The 26,659-nt window shown below is 33.0% G+C and overlaps 1 protein-coding gene across 1 annotated transcript; it reads right to left on the bottom strand.

Annotated features, from left to right (window-relative positions):
* Positions 1-25,682, bottom strand: LOC113750536 (abscisic acid 8'-hydroxylase 2-like). The gene is made up of 5 exons (XM_027294499.1): positions 25,329-25,682; positions 668-764; positions 458-606; positions 254-372; positions 1-91 (listed from the first exon to the last, which is right to left on the bottom strand). Exons 1-5 carry the CDS (start codon positions 25,680-25,682, stop codon positions 1-3), a joined length of 810 nt encoding a protein of 269 aa, XP_027150300.1.
* Positions 25,683-26,659: the final 977 nt, after the last annotated feature.

The following is a 26,659-nucleotide window of genomic DNA, read 5'->3' as shown; positions in this document are numbered from 1 at the left end:
TTAGATTCTGCTTATGTTTATCTCAACCCCATCAACTGGTATTGGATGTCGGTGGTAACGCATCCCTGCATTAGCAATTACTAGTTCCCATCTGAAATGTTTTACCAGTATAAAATGTCTCATTATTCTGCTAAGAATATAAAGTTACATTGCTTAATGAACAATACCTTTGTTTCTCATTTCGAAAAGAATTCAAACAAAAACTAGTTTTCAAAAAAAAAAAAAAATTATATAGACATATAACACATTTTACCTGCACCCCGAGACAAAATGGTGGATAAAAATGGCAACCTGCATTCGAGCAAGCATATTTCCTGGACATAACCTTGACCCCCCTCCAAAAGCCCAAAATGTCCCAGGATTTGATTGTCCCTGAGTAAGTACATATCTAAAATTTGATAAATATGCATTTTGAAACTGGTAATTTCCAGGAAGTACAAATAATGTTTCCACTTACGTTCCATCTATCTGGATCGAAACACAACGCATCTTCATAATTTTTTGGATCTGTAATTCTGTGTGAATGTGCCTTAGCCAACTTACAACTCTCCATCCTCTGGATATTTTGTATCCTGTCAAGAGCTTCATCAACTCTTAAGCTATATGCTTCTCTAGAAAGATTGCCATCATCACGTAATAAGGAAATAAGGAAGAAATGTACTTTTACCTTTGTGATTAACATCCCTTTTCCCAGTTCGGAAAACAATGGTGATAGATTGCCTAATCTCATAGTTTCTTCCACAAGCTGCTTGAATGTCAATCGTCTATACATGAGTAATTTAAGACGATCAAGCAAATAGTAAACTAGGAAAATCCTTAGGTACACATGCACTAACATTCGTAAATTGTGTCATCAAGATTTAACCATATCATTCATCATATAGATTCTTTAAGCCAGTCTGAACTACTTCTCCATCCCATTGAAATTATTATACTTTCCATTTTGAAATATTCTAAAATGCTTGTCATGTTATAATAGTCAAAGCCATTTTTAGCCAGTAATTCCAGTCTTGTCCCTTTCTTTATTCACATGCATCTTATATTCAAATTCAAATTTTAAAATTTGGAGCATAAAGTTGAAAAGAAAAAAAGAGAAATATAAATTTCACAATCAAAATACTATTTTTAAAAGGTTGGATTCTCGAAAAGTCTATTAAAATATTTTTCCTCACAACATGATGCATCATAACCACCAAGGCAGACAACAAACTTGATCATGAATTTATCAAGAAGATACACAAATTAGTTTAGTAGAAATCTTTGTGCAGATATACCTTGTTTATGTACGGCAATTTTAGAATGTCGTCACATGGGATGAAATCGCCCTTTGTACCAATTTTCATGTGCTCCTCCTAGGGTGTAGGGCAAGGACGATTATTAGATCAATTGTCTCTGAACAGTGTAATATTTTTTAAATATTTTGTAACTTCTAAGTGTATTACTTATAAATCCTTACAAGATAGGTATAACATTCTGTTACTATTCATGTGGATCCATACATAATAATTATGTCTCTGTTATGAAATTTTTATAAGCATTTCACATACAGTTATATTCTATTCAAAAAAAAAAAGTTACACCGTTCATAATGATTGTCAAATAACAACCGTTGGTGCCCCTGGTCCCTCTTCATATAATTAATTTGAGCTAGATTCATGGAGAAAACAAAAGGTTTAATCAAGAATGTTATCAACTAGTATTGTCAATATGTACCTATAGCTTTTTAAGTACATTTGGGTATTTTGCGAGGTAATGAACAGCCGACAAGATCGAATGTGAAGTTGTCTTTGATAGCCAGCAATTATGAGGCCTATAATGATATCAACCACCTCTATGTCCTGAAGCTCATGAGTTGATCCAACAAATCATACTTGTGAAGCATTCCCTCTGGACTTTCTCTTAAAAAAAAAAGGTCACAGCATTCTTCCGACACTGTTGAAAGACAAATTTGTTATTGGGATGATGGGTTCTTAATTTTATGTCTAGCTCGGAGAAATGATATTTGAGAAATTATGGACTTATTGTGAGAGAATTGCTGAATTGCTATTATTTTTGTTTAAGAGTGGACTGACTCTTTTTCTGAACCCTTAGATTATATCAACTCTTACTTTGAGCTTTGGGGCGGGTTAGGGAAGGGGTTGGGTTGAGTGACTGGGGAGGAAATATAAGTAAAAAATTCTGAGTTTGAATCCTTCCATTTATACTTTAAAAAAAAAAACTCTTGCTTTGTGCTCAAAACTTTAGTTGAGTATATGTTACACCCTGCATTTATGCAATCATATTGTTTAGGTCCAATAATTAAGCATTAATTACACTTAACCCCTCCACATAGTGGTAAGTTGTGCTTTCTCCGTTAAGATTATTAATAATCACTTTGCTGTAAAGACTGACAATCAAAATATTAATTAACTTTTCTATCCAGAAAATGACAAAAAGTGTTAATGTCTTTCACAATTTAGTACACGGACTAATATTCTTTCTTTTTTAACTTTTTTCATTTTTATTTCGACACTTTCTTGGTTCTCCTACTATTTCTCAAACTTATAATCTTTCTCTCAAAACACTCTTGTAACAATTGATAAAATATTATGCCAAAAATAATTGACAATTAAACATTTTTTGAGGCTCCTTAATGGTCAATAGGTATCATACAATTAGTTTATGCCATCAAAGAAATGGCTTATTTGTAAGAGAAAGACTAAGCAAGGGTGCTAAAAGTTTATTTTACTTAATTTATCATGTTAGATTTTGGATTTTTTTAAAATCTTGTTTGTTTATACAGATTTTATGTAGGAGTAGGTTTAAGTGTTTTATCTACTAAATAAAGATAGACGAGTTTACAGTAACACTTGTTGAGATGAAAACTTGGTTTTATTTGTACAAGTAGTATTACGCATATCCGAATTCAATTCTATTTCTACTGCTATAGAAATAGTGTTTTGGTTTGCCTCCTCGAAAAAATAAAGATATTCCTCTGTAAATTTTTTAGTTCTTGGTTAACTCCAATTTTATTGACCAAGCAGGAGTTAGAAGAATGACCAGCCTAATGATTTGTTTTAAAAAAGTTAAATCATCGCACTTTATAACTCGTTCTTGCAGTTATTGTTTTCACCTATAAAACTGATTCATCATATGATTTGACAATTTAATAGAAAGTCAAACTTGCAAAGTGTAAGTTGACTAAGTCATCATACGACATGAACTCACGTCAGTAATCGGGAAAAATTCTTCAAATTTCCTAAATCTACTCTAAATTGGATACAATGGGGACTAGTTTTGTTCTTGCCAAAACTTTAAGGACAAAATTGGTATAGGTTGTAAATTTATTTTTATTAAAATATAAATCGGGACCAGATTTATTTTTATCAAAAAATTAAGGACTAAAATCATACAAATGCTAAAAATTGGGAATTAAAACTGCATTTTTTTATTTAATAGAAAGTCAAAACTGCAAAGTGTAAGTTAAGAAATATGTTCATATGAGCAAAACTAACACTAGATAGATAATGCTGATTTCATTCACCATGATTATTCTTCAAAGACTTCATAAGAAAATAACTTAGTTCTTTCTTTGATTTATGTGTTCACTTGGTCTTCTTCATATTTTATGTGGAACAAAAACACACTTAAAATACATACACAATTAAAACACAGGACTTTCAATCTAAAACTAATGCAATCCACTAATTAGAATACTTAAATACACAGTGATGAATAAGTTCCTTAAATGAAAATGAAAGTTAAAATGCACAATAGAATCAAATAGGTGAAAAGAAAAAGGTGATCTATAAAGATAACCATGAACAAGGGAAAAAAGTAGTCGTATGTCCATATGGTTGATTAAGAAAATGAAGAACAAAGTAAAGGAAGGGTACATTGGCTGATGCACTTATTATACAAGGGTATGAAAGACTCTTAATCTTGTTTTTCAATGTCAAAATTAACCTAAATAGTTAACCATAAGTATTTGAAGGTTAACTGATAGTAAACCAATTTCATCAAAGGCAAAGTGAACCAGCAAAATTACAGGGGTTTTTAGAAAGGGAAAATCGTTCAAAATATCCCTTACATTTTGTAAAATTATTTTTTTCGTCCCTCACTTTTAAAAGTGTAATTTTACGTCCCTTACAAATTCACATTGGTCAAATTTGATCCCTATCTAGGTTTCCGACTAATTTTTAACCGGAATCCATCATGTGCCTTGCATGTGATCATTTTTTAATGGCAAAATTATGAAATTAAATTTTACATAATTCAATTTATAGTTCCCCACATTTCACAAAATGAATTTTTTCGTCCCTCACGTTTCATAAAATGAATTTTTCATCTTTCACATTTTTCAAAATGGATTTTTTCATCCCTCATTGATCATATGTGCGAATGGTTTTTTTTAAACCCATGTATATATCTATTTAATTTCACCTCATCAGTATGAATAGTATGTAATATATCTCTATTTGATATATATTACATGCTATTCATATTGCTCAGGTGAAATCAAATAGATATATACATGGGTTTAAAAAAAATTATTAGTTTTTCACTCATATTCGTTTCCTTTTACTTGAAAATTGAAAACAAAGAAAATATTTAATCCTAAACATTATCGAGTATTTATATCAAATTAAATTTGGATTAAAAAAAGAAAAAGTATGACAAAAAGAAGTAAGTGATTAACACTTTCAAATTTTAAGACAATCACAATGTAAGTAATTCAACTATTAGTCTTAAAAGTGGCGAGTAAAAATTTTATATTTAAACTACAATTTATTAGTACGACTATAGAATACGAATTAGGATCCATTTATTAGATAGCCTTATTATACAACTCAATAAATAAATTATTACCAAAAGAGAAATGCCACAAATATTGAATATGTTCACATCATGAAATCATATAGATATATACATGGGTTTAAAACAAAATTGTTAATTTTAAACCCCTGTATATATCTGTTGAATAGCATGTGTACAACTACAATTAGCCTGTTTAAGTAAAATTAAATAGAGATATATTACATACTGTTCATACTGTTCAAGTGAAATCAAATAGATATATATATGGGTTTAAAGAAAAAAAAGCTATTCGTACACATGATCAATGAGGGATCAAAAAATCTATTTTCAAAAATGTGAGGGATGAAAAAATTCATTTTGTAAAATGAGAGAGACGCAACAATTCATTTTGTAAAATATTAGGGACGAAAAAAATTTATTTTGTAAAATGTGAGGGACTATGAATCGGATTATGTAAAATTTAATTTGACAATTTTGCCCTTAAAAAATAATCACGTGCACGGCATGTGATGGATTCCGACCAAAAACTAGTCGCAAACTTAGATAGGAACCAAATTTGACCAAGGTAAATTTGTAAGAAATGTAAAATTACACTTTTAAAAGTGAGGGACGAAAAAAGTCATTTTGCAAAATGTCAGGGACGTTTTGAATGATTTTCCCTTTTAGAAATTCTTTTTTTAAGGGTTTTTCAGAAATTCAACAAAAGAAGAAGAATGTTTGTGCCAACATAAGTATTTGATGGGTTTTTTAAGGGTAAGAAAGGGAAAAAAAACAACATTTTCAATAAACAAATAACTTTCTAGCCCTTCTGGGAAAGAATCGAGCAGTATACTTGGCCTCCACTTGACAAATTGTACGAACTAATAGTCGTCTTCGACCAGTTTTTATACCTTGATGCAAAATCCAAGTAAAAGAGAGAGGAAGGATGAAAAAACGTAAAGCAAAAATTAAGAACGCGTGCTACTCATGACATGCAATTTTTCACTCAAACTCTGAACGGCTAGAGTTTACAATTTATCAAAGTGCAAAATGGGCCAAGTACCATAGTTAAAGGTGCAATATAATATCTCCCATATTAGAAAGCTTAACGGGTAAAGTGGGAAGTAGTATAAAGTTAGAGCATGAAATAATTAAGTCCTTTAAGGGAGTTCAATCATTGCAATCAATCTTTTTTTTTTTTTAAATAAGTGAAAGATTTTAAATTCAAGATTTCCTATTTATAATTCCTCTCACTTTACCACTTAACCCAATCCTCCCCCATTCATTGCAATCAATCAACGTTGACGTGTACATCCTAAAGTTGATTACCATTTATTTAGACATCTTAGAAACCAATAAGTTAAGTAGTTCATGTATCAAAAAAAAACAAGAAAAATTAATATACTTATTTTTGATGGAGCGCGTATACATTGAATTGTCAATCATGACCCTTCGAGTTTGAGCATCGGAAAATTTAAGAAAACTTCAACAACTTCATAAAGATGATCAAAGACCTTATATTGATTCCTTTTGTTCAAAGTTATTGAAACCAGAAGAGTTAAGAAAATTAATACCAATCCTTAAGTGCAATTTGTGAGTCCTCGATGCTAACCTGAAGGGCATGGTGATAAGTAGCTCCTGGAATTTTATTTGTGGAATTGTCATTCCCTTTATGATATTAGCAAGTAGCTAGTCGAGTGAATCCAAATGGGGTCCTAGCTCCAAACTGCAAAAGTAGTTCCCGATATTCTCAAAAATAACCATCAAGGATAAAAGAGGTAATGTCATTGAGGTCTTGGTCTAATAGTAAAATAATCAAAATTGAAGCCGTTTAGATAACTTGAGCAACTCTCACTTATTGTGAGTTTTATATTAATATTTTTTTGATAAAAAAATTGGATGGGTCCGGCTCTAACCATCATCTTAGCCCTAAGTATGCCCCGGAATATAGGTCTGCTTATAGGAGTTTTAACAAATTATTCACCAACACTGTCTTTATATCAACAGTGAAATTCGATCACAAGACCTTTTATGAGAAAGTAATCTTATCAACTGAACCAACTTATATTGGTTTAATTTATTGTTAGAGTTTGTCCTGCAACTTGCAAGTAAGTTGTGATGATGACAAGTAGTAGCGTGTCTGTATTTTTTTAAACAACCGAGTAGCATGTCTGTATATCCGGAAAAAAAAAATGAGTAGCATGACTGTATAATACTATAATTCCTGCAGTTGCACGTTGACAGTATCTTATTAAAAAGATAAAAAAAATGCAATAATCAAAAGATTAATCTTCTGTATTATTTACAGTATATATAATGTAAGGTATAGATGCATGCCTTATGTATAAAATTTTAATTTTAATTTTAAACTAAGATTAGTTGACATGCATTTAAATCTTATATAATATATACTGTCAATATATAAAAGATTAATTATTTCTCAAATTAGTCTATCTTGTTAGCTTCATGTGATGCTTCCTTTTCTAACCATATTTGTTCGTTGTTGGACCATAAAGGCTATCCCACGGGAAGCACCTTGTTGATTGATGGCCTTCATTACTACTGAGCCTCTAATCCTCGCATGTGATGATCCTTCGAGGACAAGGGTGTCATTGTTGCCTAAAATTTCCTTGATAGGCTATCCCATGCCAAAATTTTCATCCCACGGAAGGATAAATTTGTTTGGCTGATCATGGTTTGCTATCACGGATCATGGTCGCAATTGTTCCACATTTGTCACGACATATCGATTAAATATCAGGTACTACGCACATTATAGCACATAAAAATTTTCAAAAAAGTGAAAAATAACTAAAAATAGAAAATATCATAAAATACACAATTTAAAAAAAAAATCCGAATCGACTCTGAGTGGATTCGGATATTTTGACTGATTCCATACATCACGGATTCGAGTTGCCCAATATCGGTCGAGTCAGAGTAAATCGCTACTAATATGGAATTATCCACGATTTGGAAATTGCTATCATACCGATCCCTTCCATTCCGATTATGATTCGACCAAGTCGTATCGGATTTGGCTGAGATGGTTAACCATGTAGCTGATGGAGAGCGTGCAAGTATAGCTAGGGAACCAAATATATGAGTTTTGTACAATCCTTCTCTATCACTATATCTGATCATGGATACCATGTTAATCAAAATCAGTTTTGCTTAAAACCTGATGGAATAAACTTGTGTTTTTGTTTTTCGAAATCTTTTTCTTTTACCTTTGACAAGAGAAACAACTAAAAATGTTGTGAACAAAAAAAAATAGAAATGTTGTGTATGATAGGGAAAATGTCAATTCAATCCCCAAGTTAATGAGAATTAGCAGATTGGAGATACCGCATGATGGTAATATCTATGTATCTAAATAGAAGAAGGTAGAAGTTTGGTTTTCAAAATTATTCGACGAAATAAATTTATTGTTTGGTTGGTTTGGCATATTTTCCTAAAGCCTGTATTAGTATTTTGTCAGGACCTAAAACTTACAAACTTTTTTGGACAATGACTCATGTGGCAAAGCAACTGCATTTGAGCTGGTATGCAGGAAATTGTCTTAAAAAAAATGTTGAAAATACAAAAACTGAAGCTTGGAAAAAAAAAAAGTCTTGCTTGTTTCTTTTATTGTTGATGTAATCATCAGGTTGATGAATAACCTTAAAATACCTAAGAAAGTGAAGCATTTTCCCTAAGATCGGAATCCCCATGTGGCCAGAAGGAAGCTTGATGCCACCACTTGAACACCAGAAAGTAACTAGTAGAACGAACCAGAAATAATTCCACCACCACATCCCCTAACCCATTAGTGGTACAACTCCGACCAAAATTGTCATCCACATTCCTGTGTGGTCATCTCCATTCTAGGGAATTTGAGTCTCTTTACAGTTTAGTTTATCTGGTTCTCTATTTATTTATGAAGTAACAACTGACCAGCTTTCTTGAAATATATTTTAGATGCTAAACCCCAGCATATATATTATTTTTCCATGCTCGATAATAAGTGGACAAATATACTGCATGAGATTTTATCCTTGTATAACCTATTCTCTTGTCATTTTCTTTAAATGATTCGGGTTGTATTCAAAAGTAGAGCTTTGTGTAGGCTTTTAACTTTGGAGGTTCAAGTGGCCTTATCAACTTTCGATCACTAATTCAATACAAATTATGCTATGCAATAAAATAGAAGTCTTGCCAGACTGTTATTATACAAAAAAGTCGGTACGCAACTTGGACTAATCAATCTTTTTGGGTCTTGTTCTTTAACTGCAAAAATGGTTAATTTGTCTGTATGAGTGCTTGGAATTGTGGCCGAAAGTATCCAGTTGATGTCTTGCTTTGGAATTTGGATGTTCAACGGCAAACTTGCCATCAGCCGCTATTTTATCAGATTTCGGGACCATGCTTTCGGACCTGTCCCTCAATTGGGCTGGTTCAACCAATCTCGGCCCATTTGGTTAGCTAGAATTAGGACTGAACTAAATATGAGATAGGCTATGTGGGGCTTGGGCTTGGGCTGGTCAACCCAATCTCACCCTTGTCTTGCCAACAAATTAAGTAGAGGTGGCAAAATGGATATATTGATCATAAATGGTTCATGGATTATATGATCCAATCCGTTTAAATACATGTAATAAATGGTTGTATGTGGATTAGATCTAAATGAATAATGGATATCCAATTATCCATTTAAAAATCATTTAACTAACCTACGCAGTATATTATAACCACATGTATATGGGTAACTGAGAAATGCATGTTTTGGGCTGCAACTAATAAAAAGGTCTTAGATACATTGAGAACTTCATTTTTGTTCTTTTGTATATTAACTTTTCTGTTTTTTAATCAAATGGTCTACTCCTAATAAGTCCCTTGATTCTGATTTGGCTTCAAATCACTATCATACAGTAAAACAAATTAAATATTCATTAAAAAAAAACTTCTCAGACTTCAATATCCCCAAAGAACCTTTGATCGTACAATATGCATTTTACAAATTTGTCAAAACTTGGAAGATGGCCTTTCCAAAAATGCATGTCACATAATTGCACATAGAAAAATACTTAAAAAGTTGCATTTTCTTTGTGAAAAACAATCACTCTTTTATATCAATTTTATATCGCTTTTCTAGGATTTTACATATTATAGTAATAAATCAAGCAAATATGTAAATAACATCACTTAAAAAATTTTTATAGGGTAAAGTAGAAAATAACCCCTTGTGATTTTACAAATATACACATTGACCCCTTATGGTTTGGATCCCTGCATTTTAACTACTTTCTTTTGGAATTACATTTTAACCCCTTATGTTTAGGCTAATGTGAAACTAATAGTTTTCATGTTAGAGTTAATGATCAAATGGTGTTAGTCATACTTTTTGTTACAGAACACTAATGAAGTTACTTAATTAACCTTAGAATAGAGGTTAAAATGAATTTACAAAAAACCTTTGGTGTCGAAATGAAATTTCTATTATTCTTTTTCTCCTTCCCCGGCTAAGCAACAAGGGTAGTGGTAGATCTATTCCTCTCCATGGCTCTATGAATTCCAGCCACCATTCACAGAATCCATTGAAGCCTCCCCATCATCTTTGTCCACTTTTAATGCTAAAGCCTACCAAAACAGCAAAAATCATTTTTATTTTTTTCACCAATTTCAACATAGATGGCCTAGCACTTCTTCGCTCAGCCCAAACCAACATTTCAATCTTTTAAACCTGCCAAGAAATTCAACAAAGGTTGTTGTGGTCTCGGTGAATCTATGACAGCAGTTGTGTGTTTTTGTTTTCTTTGAGCTCTCATTGAGCTTGAACGGCCTAGACTACTAAGAGAGAAAATTGAGTTTTGGATTTTTTTTTAAGACTAGTTAGTTACAGGAGTCTTTGGGATCAATTTTGTTTGATGAGAATTAGGATGGCTAATGAATGATAGTTATGGATCTAATGACTAGCAAGCTTCAGGAGAAGACAAACATGGAAGCCATCAGTTAGGGGAGGAATGGGGAGAGTTAGATAAGTCAGATTATACTTTTCATCCTCTTTTTTATAATTGGATAAATATGGATAAAATGGTTTATCCATTTAAATCCGCCAACTTAATTGGTTTTAAATGGTTATCCATTAAAGTCATTAGATTTATTTTAGTCATCCAAATCCATATAGTAGTGGTTTACATTGATGGATAAGTGGATTTCAATCCAATTTGCCGCCTCTAAAATTAAGAATCTATGGATCAAGCATTTGAATGGTGAGGCCAGAATTTCATTTACTCTTTGTATTTGGCCTACTGGCTTCAATTGGAAAGGTTGTGTGGAAATTTGTTGTATAACTATACATGTATTGATTGATTCCCCCAAGTCGTACCACAATAAAACTTGTAACAACAAAAAGTTGTTGAAGTTAGTATTTAAATTTGAGGGCTGGAGAGGATAGGCCAAAAGGAGAAGGTCAGCAGTATTCAGCACATGTTATAATGGATTGGTACATATATCCAAACACTCAGGCTTTAGAGATGGTCATGTCCAGGAGTATTGGATGGGAAAATGAAGATGAAAATGATGTTGGAGATAAAGGAAGCCAAGAAGAGCAATAGAAACGAAAAAATGGATTAGTAAGTGCATGTAGGACTTAACATGCATAAAGAATAGCAATCATTATAGTAAATGGTTTATTTTATGGTATTTGCTGCAATAATTGTAGTTTATGTACTTCTATACATATACTAAAATACATTATCGATTAGATGGATCATGAGCAAAGTGATGCCATTGAATAGTTTGGATTTGTCCCCATTTTGCTATTGAGGATCAACGTGGATAGAGATTTTTTCTATTGACTTGCATAGTACTTTGATAGGGATTGAAGGAGGTTGAATGTGCATGGAATCTCAATGGAGCTAAAGCCAAGTGATATGAAATATATATTTGGATTGAGCAGCCATAGAGTGGATATTGAGAACAAAATGTATCAACAAGTAGTAGACATGAAATTGGAGAAATTGAACATAAAGGTGACTAGTGGAAAAAGTGTAGTGGAGCAGTTAGAGAAAAGTTTGTTTGGAATGTGAAGTATTGATTAGAATTTAAAGTTAAATTTGCACTATATGAGGTGGGGAAGTTGTTATTTTCTAGAACTAACTTCACCATCAATAGGATGTTGATTTCTATAGCCGCAAAGACAAAAAAGTGTGGACTAGTTTGAATTGGTCAAAATTTATAACCAATAACTTGGTTAATGGCATACAAATCATGAAAGCAATGGAATCGTCGGGTGTACTTTTTTAATCTTGGTAAGAAATAAAAGAGGCATTCAATGTTTTTCCTAGGCTTATATCCACAATTATTAACTTGATGTTACTTTGTTTCTAGATTTAGTACTGGGAGCATTTCTGCTTTGAAGGTAAAGAAGAACTCAATATTGTTAAGAAATCATGCCACAAATAAGGTTTTGGGATATATGAAAATGCATGATAAGGTTGAAATACTGAAAAAACACTTCATATTCAAAGTGGGAAAGGTAAAAATCTATACTTAATGTTAAAAAATTAAGTTGTAAAAGTTAACTGTTATTTTGAGATTGATTAATTTTATAACTTGGATAATTTTTTTATGTGATTTCTGCATAGGCAATTGTTAAATATCTGACCACAATGATAAAAATAGAAATGCAAATAATGGATTTTGGGAGACTAAGAGTGATATTAAGGACTTGCGGCTAACATTTTCTAAACTTTGAGCAAAATATATGTAGCTTACACCTAATGTTTGAAACAAAATTAAAAACCTTATTAAAGTTGGTTGAGCATGGCAACAAAAGACTGGAAACATGTGCACATGCTTTTGGTGATGGAAAAGGGAAGGCATGACATGTATTGTGGGCAAAAGATGGAATAATGGAATGAACTTCAACCAAAAACACCTAAGTATAGTGTACAGATTCCTAGAATGTGAATATGGACAGTAAAATAATTAGCCGCCTACCAAGTAGTGCAAGAAAGGTTTTGGTACATAGGCAATATACACTGTGCATAGAGAGAGGTTGAACATGGAATGAGCAATATGGGGATAGGTACTCAATGTTTTGTGTTGTCAATTATTTATGGACTCTTTTCTTTTTAAATTATTTTGTACGTGAATAATAGTGAGAAAATATATTTTCATACTCAACTGGCAATTGGATTAGCAAAAATAAGTAAAATATTACAAAATTTTATCGTATAAGGACTATGGTTGAATTACTTAAAATACAATATAAATAGTTAGTACAATTTCAGAAAACAACAAAGATGGCAGCTACATGCAAACTAAGTGAAGGTAGGAAAAGATCATTAGGTTCCTTTTTATTAAAGTCATCCTGACGGTAAGATATTGGATGCCTATGCTACTTCAATTGGAAGATATTAAATGTGGAGTTTGAAATACACCCGTTCATTAAAAAAAAAAAAGAGTGAATAGTATAGAAGTATGAAACCCATTGAGAAAACCCATTCTCATTTCAACGGTCTTTTCTCTCTTTCGTGGTTTGGCCCATATTTTTATTCTTTTGTAGTGTTGACATTTCATCATCGATAACTTGAATCTACTTTGGATCTATAAAGGCATCTTGCACTGTATTTGGAGTTTCAATCGAGCATAAACTATGCATTAAGGCTTCTAGTGGTTTAGACAGTCTGTGAATCAATATATAGTTGGTAATGGGATATTTAGACCTTTTTCTTTGGCTTTTGAAGAGTGTCAATTTGATATATTACTATGATTGTGTCTATCAGGTAATGCATATCTAGCAACTATATCCAAATCAATAGTTAGCCACTAAGAAGTGAGGGGTTATATTAGCTGTATCAGCTTCATCACATCAGTAGTAGTTTTGTGAAGACCATCCGAAACTGAAGGATCCTGTTAGCATTGATGATTGGGAAATTAGCCATGTCACTATCAGTCACAAGCAAATTGGCATGAGTCATATCAGCACTTGGTCATACCAATCCCAACTAATTTTGCACTTCATTATCTCTTATCTACTCCTAAAATGAAGAATTGGATCCCGATAGTGAAAAGAATGTATTCAATTCTTGGAAGGCAACATCTATTGTTTCATGAATTCTCTTCATATTAGATCATAACACCATTAACCTTTCTTATTCATACCATACCCTGAGAAAAAGCATTGAATAGCACAATAATCCAATTTAGTGTATTGATTCTTGTGTCAATAAACAAAGGCCACAAAACTGAATACTTAAGGAGGAATCAGTATGACTAAGGGTAGGATAACATAAGTAGAAAGAGTCTACAATGGAGTCTGAAAGTCTATAGTTTTTGAAGGCAATCTCTTCAACAAACATACAACTATGGCGACTGCAACTATCAAAAATTAGTATGGAATATTTACCCCAATCAACAAAGTATGCTCTATTTCTAGCATGCGTCAATTATTTTCTTCGCAATTCCATGCTGTTGTGGGATCCGAGTGCAAGATGCTCCATGTACAAGGCCATTAGTATTGGAAAAATCCCAAAATGGTTGACTATCATACTCACCACCATATTAAACCATAAAATCTTGATTGAAGTTGAAAATTGTGTCTGAATAATAGATTGAAATGATTTAAAAATATCAAACACTTCATTGTTCAAATCAAATTAAGTCAATCTAGTACAACCATTCATTAAAATGACAAACTAGTGAATAAGTGAATGAATTAGTTAGTGAGGGTCCCCATATATCATTATGCACTAAAACATATGAAAGACTACTTTTATTCAAACTTAATGGATAAGGAAGACTATGACTCTTGACTAGAATACGATTGTCACATTTCAAATCAACAGCAAGTAAGGTGGAAAAAAATAATGGAATAAATTCCTTATATAATTGAAAATGCTCTAGACATCAATGCCATATCCAGATCTCTCATTCCTTATATTTAGTGTTTTGCATCTAATTTGCTTTGTCAAAACTAAAATTGTCATATAATATAGATATGCTCTTCTAATGCCACGACCAATGATTTCCTTGGTAAGAATAATTTGAAGAGGATAAAAAGTTGGGCTGTTTGGCACATCAGTTGTACATAATTAAAATTAGCTCTAATTGAACTTATGGAAAACAAGTTATTCGATAGAAATAGAATTAATAAAGTATCAAGTAAAGAAAAGAATAATAATAGAATAATGGTTGCAGCCCTTGTAACTGGATATGTGACACATTGAACAGTAATATAGAAAAAATCATTTGGATCAAAAGTCACATGGTCAATAGCCCCTTGAATCAACAAACAAATCATTATCATGTGAATAAAGCTACATTTACTTTGATTATTACAAGTCATTCATGTTGTAATGGTAGAAGGGACGGAAGGCACTTGTGCAATGAACAGAGCCATGAAAGATGCCACTAGATTGGTAGTTGCTATGGTCAGTCTACCATAATTTTCATCTCAATCAATAGCATTTGACTAATCTGCTTGTCGATTTCATCCTTTGTATTCTTCACTTTCACTAGTCTGGATACCAATGAAGTTTGAAGCAAGTATGTTAATGTCTTTTGCTACTACAATAAGTAAAACTATCTCTTTCAGTTGGCATCCTGGTTTGAATTAGCATAACTGTCCTTTTCTTAATTCTCTTAAAAGCCATGATAGTGACTATTGTGTTATTTCCCCCGTCGCCATCACCAATTGTCTAGTATTTTCATGTTGAACATGGGTATATGCTTGTTCTACCACTAGAAATGGACCCAATCTCATTACATCACTCTAAATCTTATCTGATTAACCATCCAGTTCATCAAAAAAAAGGTATATACATCTCTTCTTATATAACAAAGCTATTCATGTCGATATAAGCAATACACTCCATTGGATTGGACCAATGAAATCAATCTCTCTCCATATGCTCTAAAAGTTGGTATAATATTTCTTAATCAGCCCTCGAGTTTATCTCATCCGAGTTTTTATGCTTTGTAACACATTTACCTAAGATGTACTAGTCCCATCAAAGTAGGTTATAGCAACTGAATTTCATACTATTTTCGTGTTCGAAATAGGTGAAGTTGTTGATTAAGGTGGATCCATAGAGTTATTTAGATATTTTTTCACAATTAAATCTTCAGTCCAATAGTATCAAAATATTGGATCTGTTAGTGAGCACTAAGAACGTTCACCATTGATATCCTAATTTGTATTTGCCAGATATAGGCATCTCAATAACACCCAATTTGACTCCAGTCATTGCCAAGGGGGAATTATTGTTCGATAGGCCTTTCACTTTGGTCAAGACTTCCATCATCTTTGCAACCAAGTCTTCTAAAACCGAGTTAATCTACGCTTTCCTATCTTGCAGTGTTTCAGTTAATTCGACCATTTTTTGAAGTTCAAGCTTTAGAGTAGAGTTTTATTTCAAGTAGAGACTATATAATCCCTACTTTGATACCATGTAAAGAAAATAAAGATTGACAAAATATTTTTTTATTTCCTCCTAGAGTTATAATGGTATAACAAATATTTATTGGTTTACATAAAAATAAGGTATAATGAATCTAGATAAACATTCAAATGTAACTAATTTAACTTACATTTATCTAATGTCTAATTTATAGTTTAAATTCAAAGAAGAAGCATTTATAACTCACTCACTCTAATAGTACTAGCTAGTGTAAAATTACTTTTACTTACAAAGGAAGTATTAAGAGCCAATTATAACCATTGTATGTGTCGCGCCCCATTTTTTATAAGAAAAATGAATGAATTGAAAAGTGATTTTTGATTTACAAAGAAAGTGGGTCTAAATGGGACTTGAAAATGCGACGATTTGACCCAAAATATAGTTTAAAAAGGGTTTTTGAAATAAAAATCGGAGTCGCCACTTGGTATAGAGTTAAGGTGTACCAAGTCACCTAAAACGAATTTTTTTAAAGGAAAAGGTAGAAAGAAACCCCTTTTAAACGACTCCTAGTCTACGTAAACCAACGAAAAAGGTTCGGGAGTCACATTTGACGAAGGGGAAGACAAGGATAAAAATCCAAGGCACCCCTTCGACCTAGCCAAGGCCAGTTGCGCGATTTAGTCAAAGATTTTCTTGTTTTAACCAAAGCATTTATCACATTTGGATGCACTATATGAATGCAAAACCTAGACCTAGGGGGACATCGGGGGGCAAAATTTCTCTTCAAAGCTTGAGTGGTGCCAATCACATTAATTGTGATGCCCAATAATGACCCTTTGAAGAGGTCACGCGAATAATGCAAAAATATGAGACTCTAAGAAAAGGAAAATGATAAAATAATTATAGAAATATACATGTCTTAGAGGAATGCATCACGTCGGGTACGGGGGACTAATGTTCGTGACTCAATTTTCCCTTTAACAGAGGGAATACGAGCGTGCTAAGGCTAGAAAAGCCAAACTCGTCCATATCCCATATTCGAGGGGTATCCCTGATCTAATCAAGCAAATGAACTAACCTAGTTCTAATGCTTATATGAGATGCAAGTCTAATGTCATGTTTCATACAAAAGGGGCAAGTAATATACATATAAGGGAAAATATGGGGGAAGGGGTATACGTATATAAGGAAAGTGTCATGCAATATGGTGAAAGAGGCCCTAAAAAAGTGAAAAAATATGCATGAGATGAAGGCATGCGAATGTACTAGCGAGGGACGGCCCTATTGGATCTAGCATTGGACTAGTCCTTCACTAACGCTCTCTCACAAGTATTGGACTTGCAAGAGCTCGAGGGGAAGACCATGACTAGCGTTGGACTAGCCACGGTTTCGTGCATTTGCATCCATCATACATACATAAGTAAATGTGCATAATTAAAGCGAGTAGGCATGTGAGCACGTAATTCACATAACACATAAGCATGATATCTAGATGCAAGAACCTAGGAAAGCAATAACACATAGCACGTAAGCATGCAAACCACACAAAACAAAATAAAACCAATAAGCCCTAACTATTACATTTTTAGGGGGGAAGTCTACTACAATCTAAGAGGGAAAATGGAATGAAATAAATGGTTAAAATAAATCTAACTATTACAATCGTGGCATTTAAATGCCTTTCAAATAATTGAAATTGAGAGGGAAATGAAATAAATACTCAAAATTTAAACAAATAAAGCAAATAAAAATTGGATAAAAACATTCAAAAGACATGCAATTTAACACATAAAGTCAGATAATGCACATAGGGTCAAATAAATGAAAATAAGGGATAGAGTGTACCTCCCTTGAGTTGGGGCCCTAATGGAGTGAAAATATTTATTTACCCTCCAAAAACAAAGAAAAGGTCAAGGCATCACTTTAATTAACAAGTAACCACAAGCAATGGGAATAAGCATGAAAATTGAATCAATTGAAGGCACCCAAAAGGAGACAAAATACCCATGTTTAAGAGATAAAAACAAGTAGAGACTTGCTTGCAAAAGTCAAAGAATTTCGAGGGATCAATTTATTGAATATTAGGAGTTTAAAAGGAACGAAATTCAAATTAATGGCTTAAGATAAAAAAAACTACCAATCAAATGACAAAAACTCACAAAAATAAATGAAAAGCTATTTGCCATGATTGAACAACAAAATGCCAAAAATTCCGAAGAAAACAAATTAACTATAAATCTAGAAAAAGTTATTAGACCCTTCAAATTCATCCTACGACTCCTTAAGAATCTACCCAAAACAAGTCAAGACATATTAAAGAGAAAATGGCATGTTAAGGGGACAAAAATGATTAAGTTTTCCAATTAATTGGGCCATAGAAGCATTTCTAGAAGCCAAGAGGAGTTAAGTAAAATTTTCAGAAGTTATTTGGCATGCAAAATCCATGCAATCACGTAGAAGGCTTTCTGCAAATGAGACAAACAAAACTGCTGCCTTCTTCATTTCACTTGCCAACACCAGATTCAGATTCAATCACACACCATAACCAAAGTTTTCTTGATCTAGCATCCCAAAACCTTAAACTAGACAACAAGACATAAATTTGACATCCAAACAAGCAAAGACATAGGAGGAAATCATGCAAACATTGGAAATACTTCATGCAAGATGGTTTGGCAGCAAGCTTGCAGCAAAGCCTTTATGGTGTTTGATGTACCTTCTTTCCATCCGACTACAACTAATGACTTAAACAACCAACACTTGGACTATGGTAGCAGAAACTCCAAACATTTTCCATCTTTTAACCACAAGAATCCTTATGTTTAAGCACAAAACAAATTAGATGAAAGGATCATGCGGGTATCTCAGAACAGTTTTTCTCCGACAACAATGCTTCTGCAAATTTTGATACAGAAGAATCATGCAAAGCTTCAAGCAAAACAGTGAACCTATCATCTCAAACCCCTTTAGCACTGAACACTTCAAATGAAACAAGAGTTATTTGCCATAAATACAAATCTCAGCAGATCATAACTTGCGGCCAAACAAAGACAACCGAGCAGAAACTGAAGTAGATAAAGTGTCAAAGCCGCAAACCTGAAACAGCGAACTAGGAGCTCATGCAGAGTAACATAGAAAATGGGTAGGTTTAGTTTAAGTATTTCCATAAGATGCAACAAAACAACACAACCAAGTGCCATGAATACCTGCCGAAATCTTAAACTCTAGCCCTTAAAGACATCTAACCCAAACCAGAAAATGAATACCCAATGCATGGTTAAAATTCAGGTCCCTCCCAGTTTCAAAATGCATTCACAAGAAAGCAAACTTCTTTCACTGATCTGTTGTTTTCCGTTTACAATTTTTGCAGGTGAACTGACAGCATGCGATGATCTTAAACTGGAAAACAATCCCACATATTCATCAAGCTTCCTAAAACTATCACCAAGAAGCAACGCTGAATGTACAACGAGGGAAACAACTGAGCAGAGGAGGAATTCCTTAGACCCCAGATTCGTTCATCAGTTTCACAGCTAATGACCTTTCCAAACACAACTTTAATATTAGATGCTATTCATGGCATTCCAATCAAAGTAGAGAACAAAACAAGCCTTTCAAACGACCCACAGCTTCAGCAAACAAAAGGAAAAAGGAGACTAATATGCCCAAGCTGCTGCAACAAGTCGAAAGATTCAATCTTGTTGCAGTAGAAAACTCGATCTAAGGTTTCTAGCAGGCGGCCTACGAACCAGAACAAGAGGTCACACTCACACGGGAAATATCACATTCAGCCATCAAGACACTGAACAAACTCGTGATTCTCATAGGCCCGTCATTTATCAATAGAAACTATTGGTAAGAAAGGGCAAAAGAAAGGCTTACAGTACCGTTTCTGATGAAGCTTTCGGCAACAATGGTGGCGGCGGGTTCCTTTTCCGTGGTTGCCACCAGTTCCAACTCTCTTTTTGGTGGCTTCTCCTTCTCTAAACCTAGCTGTCCGCAACTCCCTCTCCTCCTAGCTCTCTTGGTTGCACCTTTCCAGCAGTCACTAGATCTTTTCCTTTCCCTTTTTTTCAGATTTCCTGCCGTCCCTCCATGCTCTGCTGCTGTCCTCTTCACTCTCAGATTTTTCTCGCCCTAGCCGTCCCTCTTTTCCAGTTTCCTCACTCAACTAGCCGTCCAAAACCTCTTTGTTTCTCAGCCGCTATTCTTTTCCTAGTTTCTGGTTCCTCTTCTTTGCTCCTCCGTTTTTCTATTCTGCCCAGCGGCCTCACTCTTGTTTTCTCTCTGGTTTCTTGCTCTCTCTCAAAACCCTCGCCGTTGTTGAACCTCCCAGCCGTCACTAAGTCTCCCTTTTTTCCTTCCCCATTTCAAGGCTTCTTATAAGCACCCGAAACCTAGTATCCACGGTGCACAGCTGCTGTGTTTTCCTTCTACTAATTTCTACACCATTGGATGGCCTCCGTTCCTTATGAGATTGAGGTTCAAGATAAAGGCCAGATGGCCCTGTACTTATGCCAATCTGATGGAGTAGAAAAATCGGGCAAAAATGACCGGAAAACCCACTGGACAAAACTGCATTTTTGTTTCTTGCATGCGGCTATTTCCGCGTTCTTCTTCTTTTCCTTTTTTCTTCTTTTTTTTTCTTTTTTTTCCTTTTTTTTCTTTTGAGTAAATAACAGTAAACTAAAAGAAAATAAAGCATATTTTTTTGTGAATGATTTTTCTTCTTTTTTTTTTCAATAAATTCTATGATAAAATGACTTAAAAATAAAAGTAAAAGACTAAAAGTAAATAAAAATAATAAAAATAATAGTAAACAAAAATACCCTAAAAATTTGGTGTCTACAGTATGCATCACACTCCCTCAATGTTGGAGGAACACATAATGCCCAATTTGGTCTTTTCCTACCTTGTATGAACTGTTGAGTATTTATGAATAGATTCATTGCTTATCAATTTGTCATGATTATCCTACTTTTTAGATCCTAAGTTGAGAATTATATTTGTGATTTGGATCCTAATAGGGGCTTTTACTAAGATATTGGGCCTCAAGGTTTATTTTTAAATTGTATATGTGATTGTCTAATTGTATCATAACTATTTCATTAAAATAGTTGGCTAGCTAGTTGGCTGAAAAGGAATATCATGACTACTTAATTAAAACAGTTGGCTAATTAGTATTTCAAATATAGTTACTATCACTACTTATACCACCAACTAATTATGATTCTAGTTATAGTTCTTTTATGGTTTGACTGATAAATTTACAATTGAGAAAACTCATGTCTTGTCCGTTAGATAAGGTTTTATAGTGCTTATTGGGGGTTTTTTTTCCTTATTTCATGTACTTTCTCTTTGTTTGGGTTGATCATTTTCCCAAAAACAAGTTTTTCATACACATATTACAATCATATACTCTCAAAAACACTTCTAAAGACACCTAATCCATATAAATCTTAAATACAACTAATAAAAAATAAATAAAATAAAATAAAAAACCCACCACCTCTATTTTCTTTCGCCCACCACCTCTATCTTTTTTCACTCACCACCTACCACTACCATACATCATCACCCACCACCGACCCTCCTCTCTTTCATTGCCATTGCTGTCCCTCCCTATCCTCCTTAGATCTCTCTCCTATCTTTTTTTGTCCCTTTCTTTCTCCTTTCTCCTTTCTCCTCCACCTTTTTTCTCCCCTCCTATCCTTCCCTTCCTTCGACTATACCCCCTCTTTTCCCTTCTCCCCCGATCGCGATCAATCTGGTTATAACTAGAAGGAGGTTATGACCAAAGGGTTATGAGCTATACTATCATTAGACCCCTGCACTACCTATTGATGGAGCAAATACTAGAAAGCTACTGAATTCAATCATTTTTTGTATGAGTTAGAGTTACCATAAGCTAAGCTAAAGTAGTTCAATCCACATTGCGAGAAAGGATCTAGCCATATAACCTATCGTAGACTGAACACATTCCAAAACTAGCAGTTCGACTACTTTTCACTTCCTTCATCTTTCCTTGCTACGGATTGCTATCGGTCGTCCCGTTTATATGCAACCTATGTGGATGTGTATTGGTTGCGTAGAAAAAAACCTCTTTCTCAGGTCTCTAAATTTGAGAATATCTAAATTAGACATGCCATAGTTATCACAACACCAACAAACTAGTATTCCTGCCCTCTTCCTGGGAATATCATACCATAACTCAAATATGTTGATATTTTCAAAATGGAAAATATAGGCTTGTGCTATCGTAGCTTGTAGCTGGATCAGACTCCATCGTATAGGGGCTATGCTACCTTCAAACTTTCCTTCTCTGTAGTTAGATTTTTTGGAAAAACATCTTTCATGTCTTTTTAATAAGACTGATAGAAATGAATCAATGTGAAAATAAAAAAAAAAGAATCAAATCGCACCATCTCTATAAAAGGTAAATGCCTCTCTTTCTCCTGAAGTTGCAAAAATTATTCGTAATAAGATATTGGTCACAATTGGAAATTCCATTTATTCATGATCTAGACATAGATAGTGATCCATTGTATAATTCTTCTCATGATCTCTCATGAGAAAATGATCCGACTAAAGAAAAGAATTGTACAGTACGAAATAATATAAAAAAATTTTTGAAAAAAAAAGAAGATATGGACTCTTTCCTTTCTTCCAATTCTTCCTTTTTTGAAAAAATCAATACTTCCCGTTAACCACGATCTATAGCAATGAGGCTATCTACTGCATTTAAACATGTTTGCATAGGCTCGTGCATAGATTTACATTTGATTATCCCAGGGCTTTCACTTCAACACGTCTTCGCTCATGATCAGTTAGTGCTCTTTTTCCATCAATAGGTACTCCCAACGTGTCGACCACACGCCCTAACATAGCCTTTCTTGCCAGAACATCCATCTTGAGCCCAATTCCATTTTTTGAAACAAAGGTTCAGAAAGTCAAAAAAGGATAGGTACAGAGACTCAATGGAAGCTGCTCTAACGAATAGAGTTGGTTACATTAATAGAGAAAATATTTCTATCTAAAATTCCAAAAGAATAAAATGAAAGATAAACGTGCATATATGTATTGAATACTATATCAAATGATTAATGATGATTTGATTGAATTTGAATTTTTTATATGAAAATGGAAGAATTTGTGTGAACAGATTCCACAATAATTCACTCCATAGTTTAATAGATGGGAGGTTTGGTTGCAACCTCCTTTGGTTGTGATTGGAAAAGATGGGGTAGGGCAAAGAGGGGTCTAGTAGGGGAAAGGAAAAGGAGAAGGGAAGAGGAAGGAGGGGAGAAAAAGGGAAAGAAAAGAGAGAGAAGGAGAAAAGGGGGAGAGGATGGTGGTGGTGGTGGTGGAGGGAAATGGTGGATAATGGCGGAAGTGAGTGGTGATGGATATTTTTTTACTTTGTAAAAAAAAAACTCTAATAAAATTTTAAATTTTAAAAATACTCTAATAAACAACTACAGTAAAATCTTTTCATATACAATGTTATAGTAAATTTTTTGAAAAACAACACTAAAAACACATAATCTATATGGAGTCTTTGTTATATGGTAAAATAATATATCTTGGGATTTTTTTTAAGTTTGAAAGATTGGTTGTAGTCTTCAAACTCATGATGGCTATACGATATTTTAGATGTTGTAAAATAATCCGAACAATGCTAACAAAATTGAAAACGTAATTTGAATAAGCTTGAGTCGTGTTAAATAGTACTATCCTAAGAAACTATTTCAGAAAGTTGAAATGTTTTTTCATGATTAAACAAGTATTCTTCTTGTAATCAAGAAAGAATGGAAATGGCAAATATTGTATAACCCTAGCAGAGAAGTAAAAAAGAGAATAGAGAGAAGAAAGAGGAAAGAGTGAGCTATTAGAAAAGTTCAATTGGAATTTTGTGTTGTGAGTGTGCTTTCTATATTAGGAGTGGCTAGTATTTATAGATTGCAAAAGTAATGTTAGAGTAAAGATAAGATTAAAGAACATTGCTAGAAGCAGATTTTTCGTAATTGACATCTTATCTGTTAAGATGAAAATCGCGTGGTGATTAGCATTTATTTTACCAAATGTGTAGGAAATTAAGTCATGGAAAGAGTCAAAACTCTATCTATAAGATAAAATTCATGATTTCGCCGTAAAGTAAAATAAAACTTAATTTTAGGTAGGAAACTCTTGCAAAATTAGATAGAAACAAAATTAAACTAGGTCGTGCTTAACCCGCACGCAGGGGGCAACTCCATTAGTTTGCACTGAATAGGCCCGACTCAACTTCCCTCTCATGTGCGAGTCCACACTAGTTACCAACTTAGCACAAATCCAATAAGAAGGTAAACATTATAAAATGATTGGAGTCACTTTATTTTTTCAATGTGGGACAAATCTTTTGAAATATGCAATTATTTACAACAACCTCCTTCCTATTTCAAAAGATTTTGGATGAAAGTGTAAATAAATAAAAATTGATCTGGTGGATTTGTTTGGGTGTAATGTAATTAGTTTGATGTCTTTTGGACTATAAACCAAACTTAGATTGACAAAATATAACCTATAGAATTATTGGTGAAATATGAATTTCTATAAACCAATAATTCTTGTTGTATGACAGAGATTTTATCAATCATATTGCACCTCACAATTTGCTGTCCAATGCGGTTTTGTATTTTTAAGCTGTGCGCCTACCTAGTTATTCATAAGAGCTCTAAAAATTCGGTCAAAAAATCTTATAGAAGCGCCCCACTCCACTCTTATATAGGTGAATTCATCAAGTGTATACTACTTAAATACACTATCTTAAAGGAAGATGAATTAATTAAGAGTTTTAACTTAACTTCATAGCTACTAGCAGTTAAAGCACTTACCTCAGAAGCGACTTAAATTAAAAGTATTTTACAGTCAACATTGACTTGTTATTACCCATTTGAACCTACTTCATAGGATTCCCAATCACATAGGTTGGGTTATCATCTCTATTGACAACTCGTTGGCCTAAGTCCATTTCCCTTGTAGTTTGAAAAATTAATTTTCTTCCTACAGGCTTAGTCAAAGGATCGACTAAATTCAACTTTAACTTCACAAAATAAATGAAAATCATTCCATCTCTAAGCAGCTGCATTATGACATCATATTTTAATTTCATGTGTCAACTTTTACAATTGTCTTGTTTTCAGTAATAGCAATCACTGCTTGACAATGACAATGTATGGATACAGGAAGCAACAAATCCTTACTTGGAGGAATATCGACTAAGAAATTTCTTAACCAATCAGCCTTAAAACCAGCTAGTTCCAGAGCTATAAATTCTGATTTTGTAGTTGATCTAGCAATTATTGTCTGGTTGGCTGATTTCCATGCTATTGCACCACCATCAAAAGTGAACACATAACCACTAGTGCATTTGTTCTCATTTAAATCAAAAATCCAATTAGCATCACTGTAATCCTTTAATACAATGAAAAATCCACAATAGAAGATACCATAATTCATGGTACCTCTCAAATATTCCATTAGTCTGACTAATGCAAAATAATACTCAATCTACATACATCATAAGTTATATCAGATCTTGCAAAATAAATAAAATGTATCAGACTCCTAATAATCTGAGCATATTTAGACTAAGCAACTAGGTCACCATTATATTTCTTTAATTGAGTGTTAGCATCATAAACGGTATCCATAGGTATCACATCAAAATTTTTCACTTCCTAAGAAATCTCTCAGTATAATGTTCTTATGACAATATTATATCATCATCTCTTCTTATTATTTTAACACTCAATATCATTTTTGTTTCACCCTAATCTTTCATATCAAAATTAGAATAAAAAAATATTTAGTACTATTAATAATATTTAGACTTGTACCAAATATAAGCATGACATCCATATATAAGCTAATTATCATATATTGATCATTTACAACTTTAGTATATACACAGTTATCCACTTCTATAGATAATCCTTCTCTTATCAAAACTTAATCAAATTTCTCATACCACTATTTAGGAATTTGTTTTAGACCATAAAGTGATTTAACTAGTTTGCAAACCTTATTCTCTTGTCCAAATGCAACATAACCTTCAAGTTGAGTTATATAAATTTCTTCTTCTAAATCACTATTTAAAAAGATTGTTTTAACGTCAATATGATGAACAAAAGTTTATGGATAGAAGTCAAAGCCAACAAAATACGAATGGAGGAAATTCTTGTTAATGGTGTAAATGTACCAAAATAGTCAATATTTCATTTTTGAGAAAATCCTTTTGTTACAAAACGAGTTTTGTATTTTTCTATAGAGCCATCAGAATTATATTTTCTTTTGAAAATTCATTTGCAACTAATAGGATTTTGTACCAGGAGCTACATATACCAAAGTCTAGATTTTATTTTTCATAATAAAATCAATTTCAAATTTAATTGCTTCTTTCCAAAACTTGCAATTAGAAGAAGAAATAGCATCAAAATAAGTTAAAAAATCATTAT

This window comes from Coffea eugenioides, chromosome 10 (assembly GCF_003713205.1).
Source record: "Coffea eugenioides isolate CCC68of chromosome 10, Ceug_1.0, whole genome shotgun sequence".
Taxonomy (NCBI): Eukaryota; Viridiplantae; Streptophyta; class Magnoliopsida; order Gentianales; family Rubiaceae; genus Coffea; species Coffea eugenioides.
Note: the sequence above shows the minus strand (reverse complement) of the source record. Positions and strands in the feature narration are given on the sequence as shown.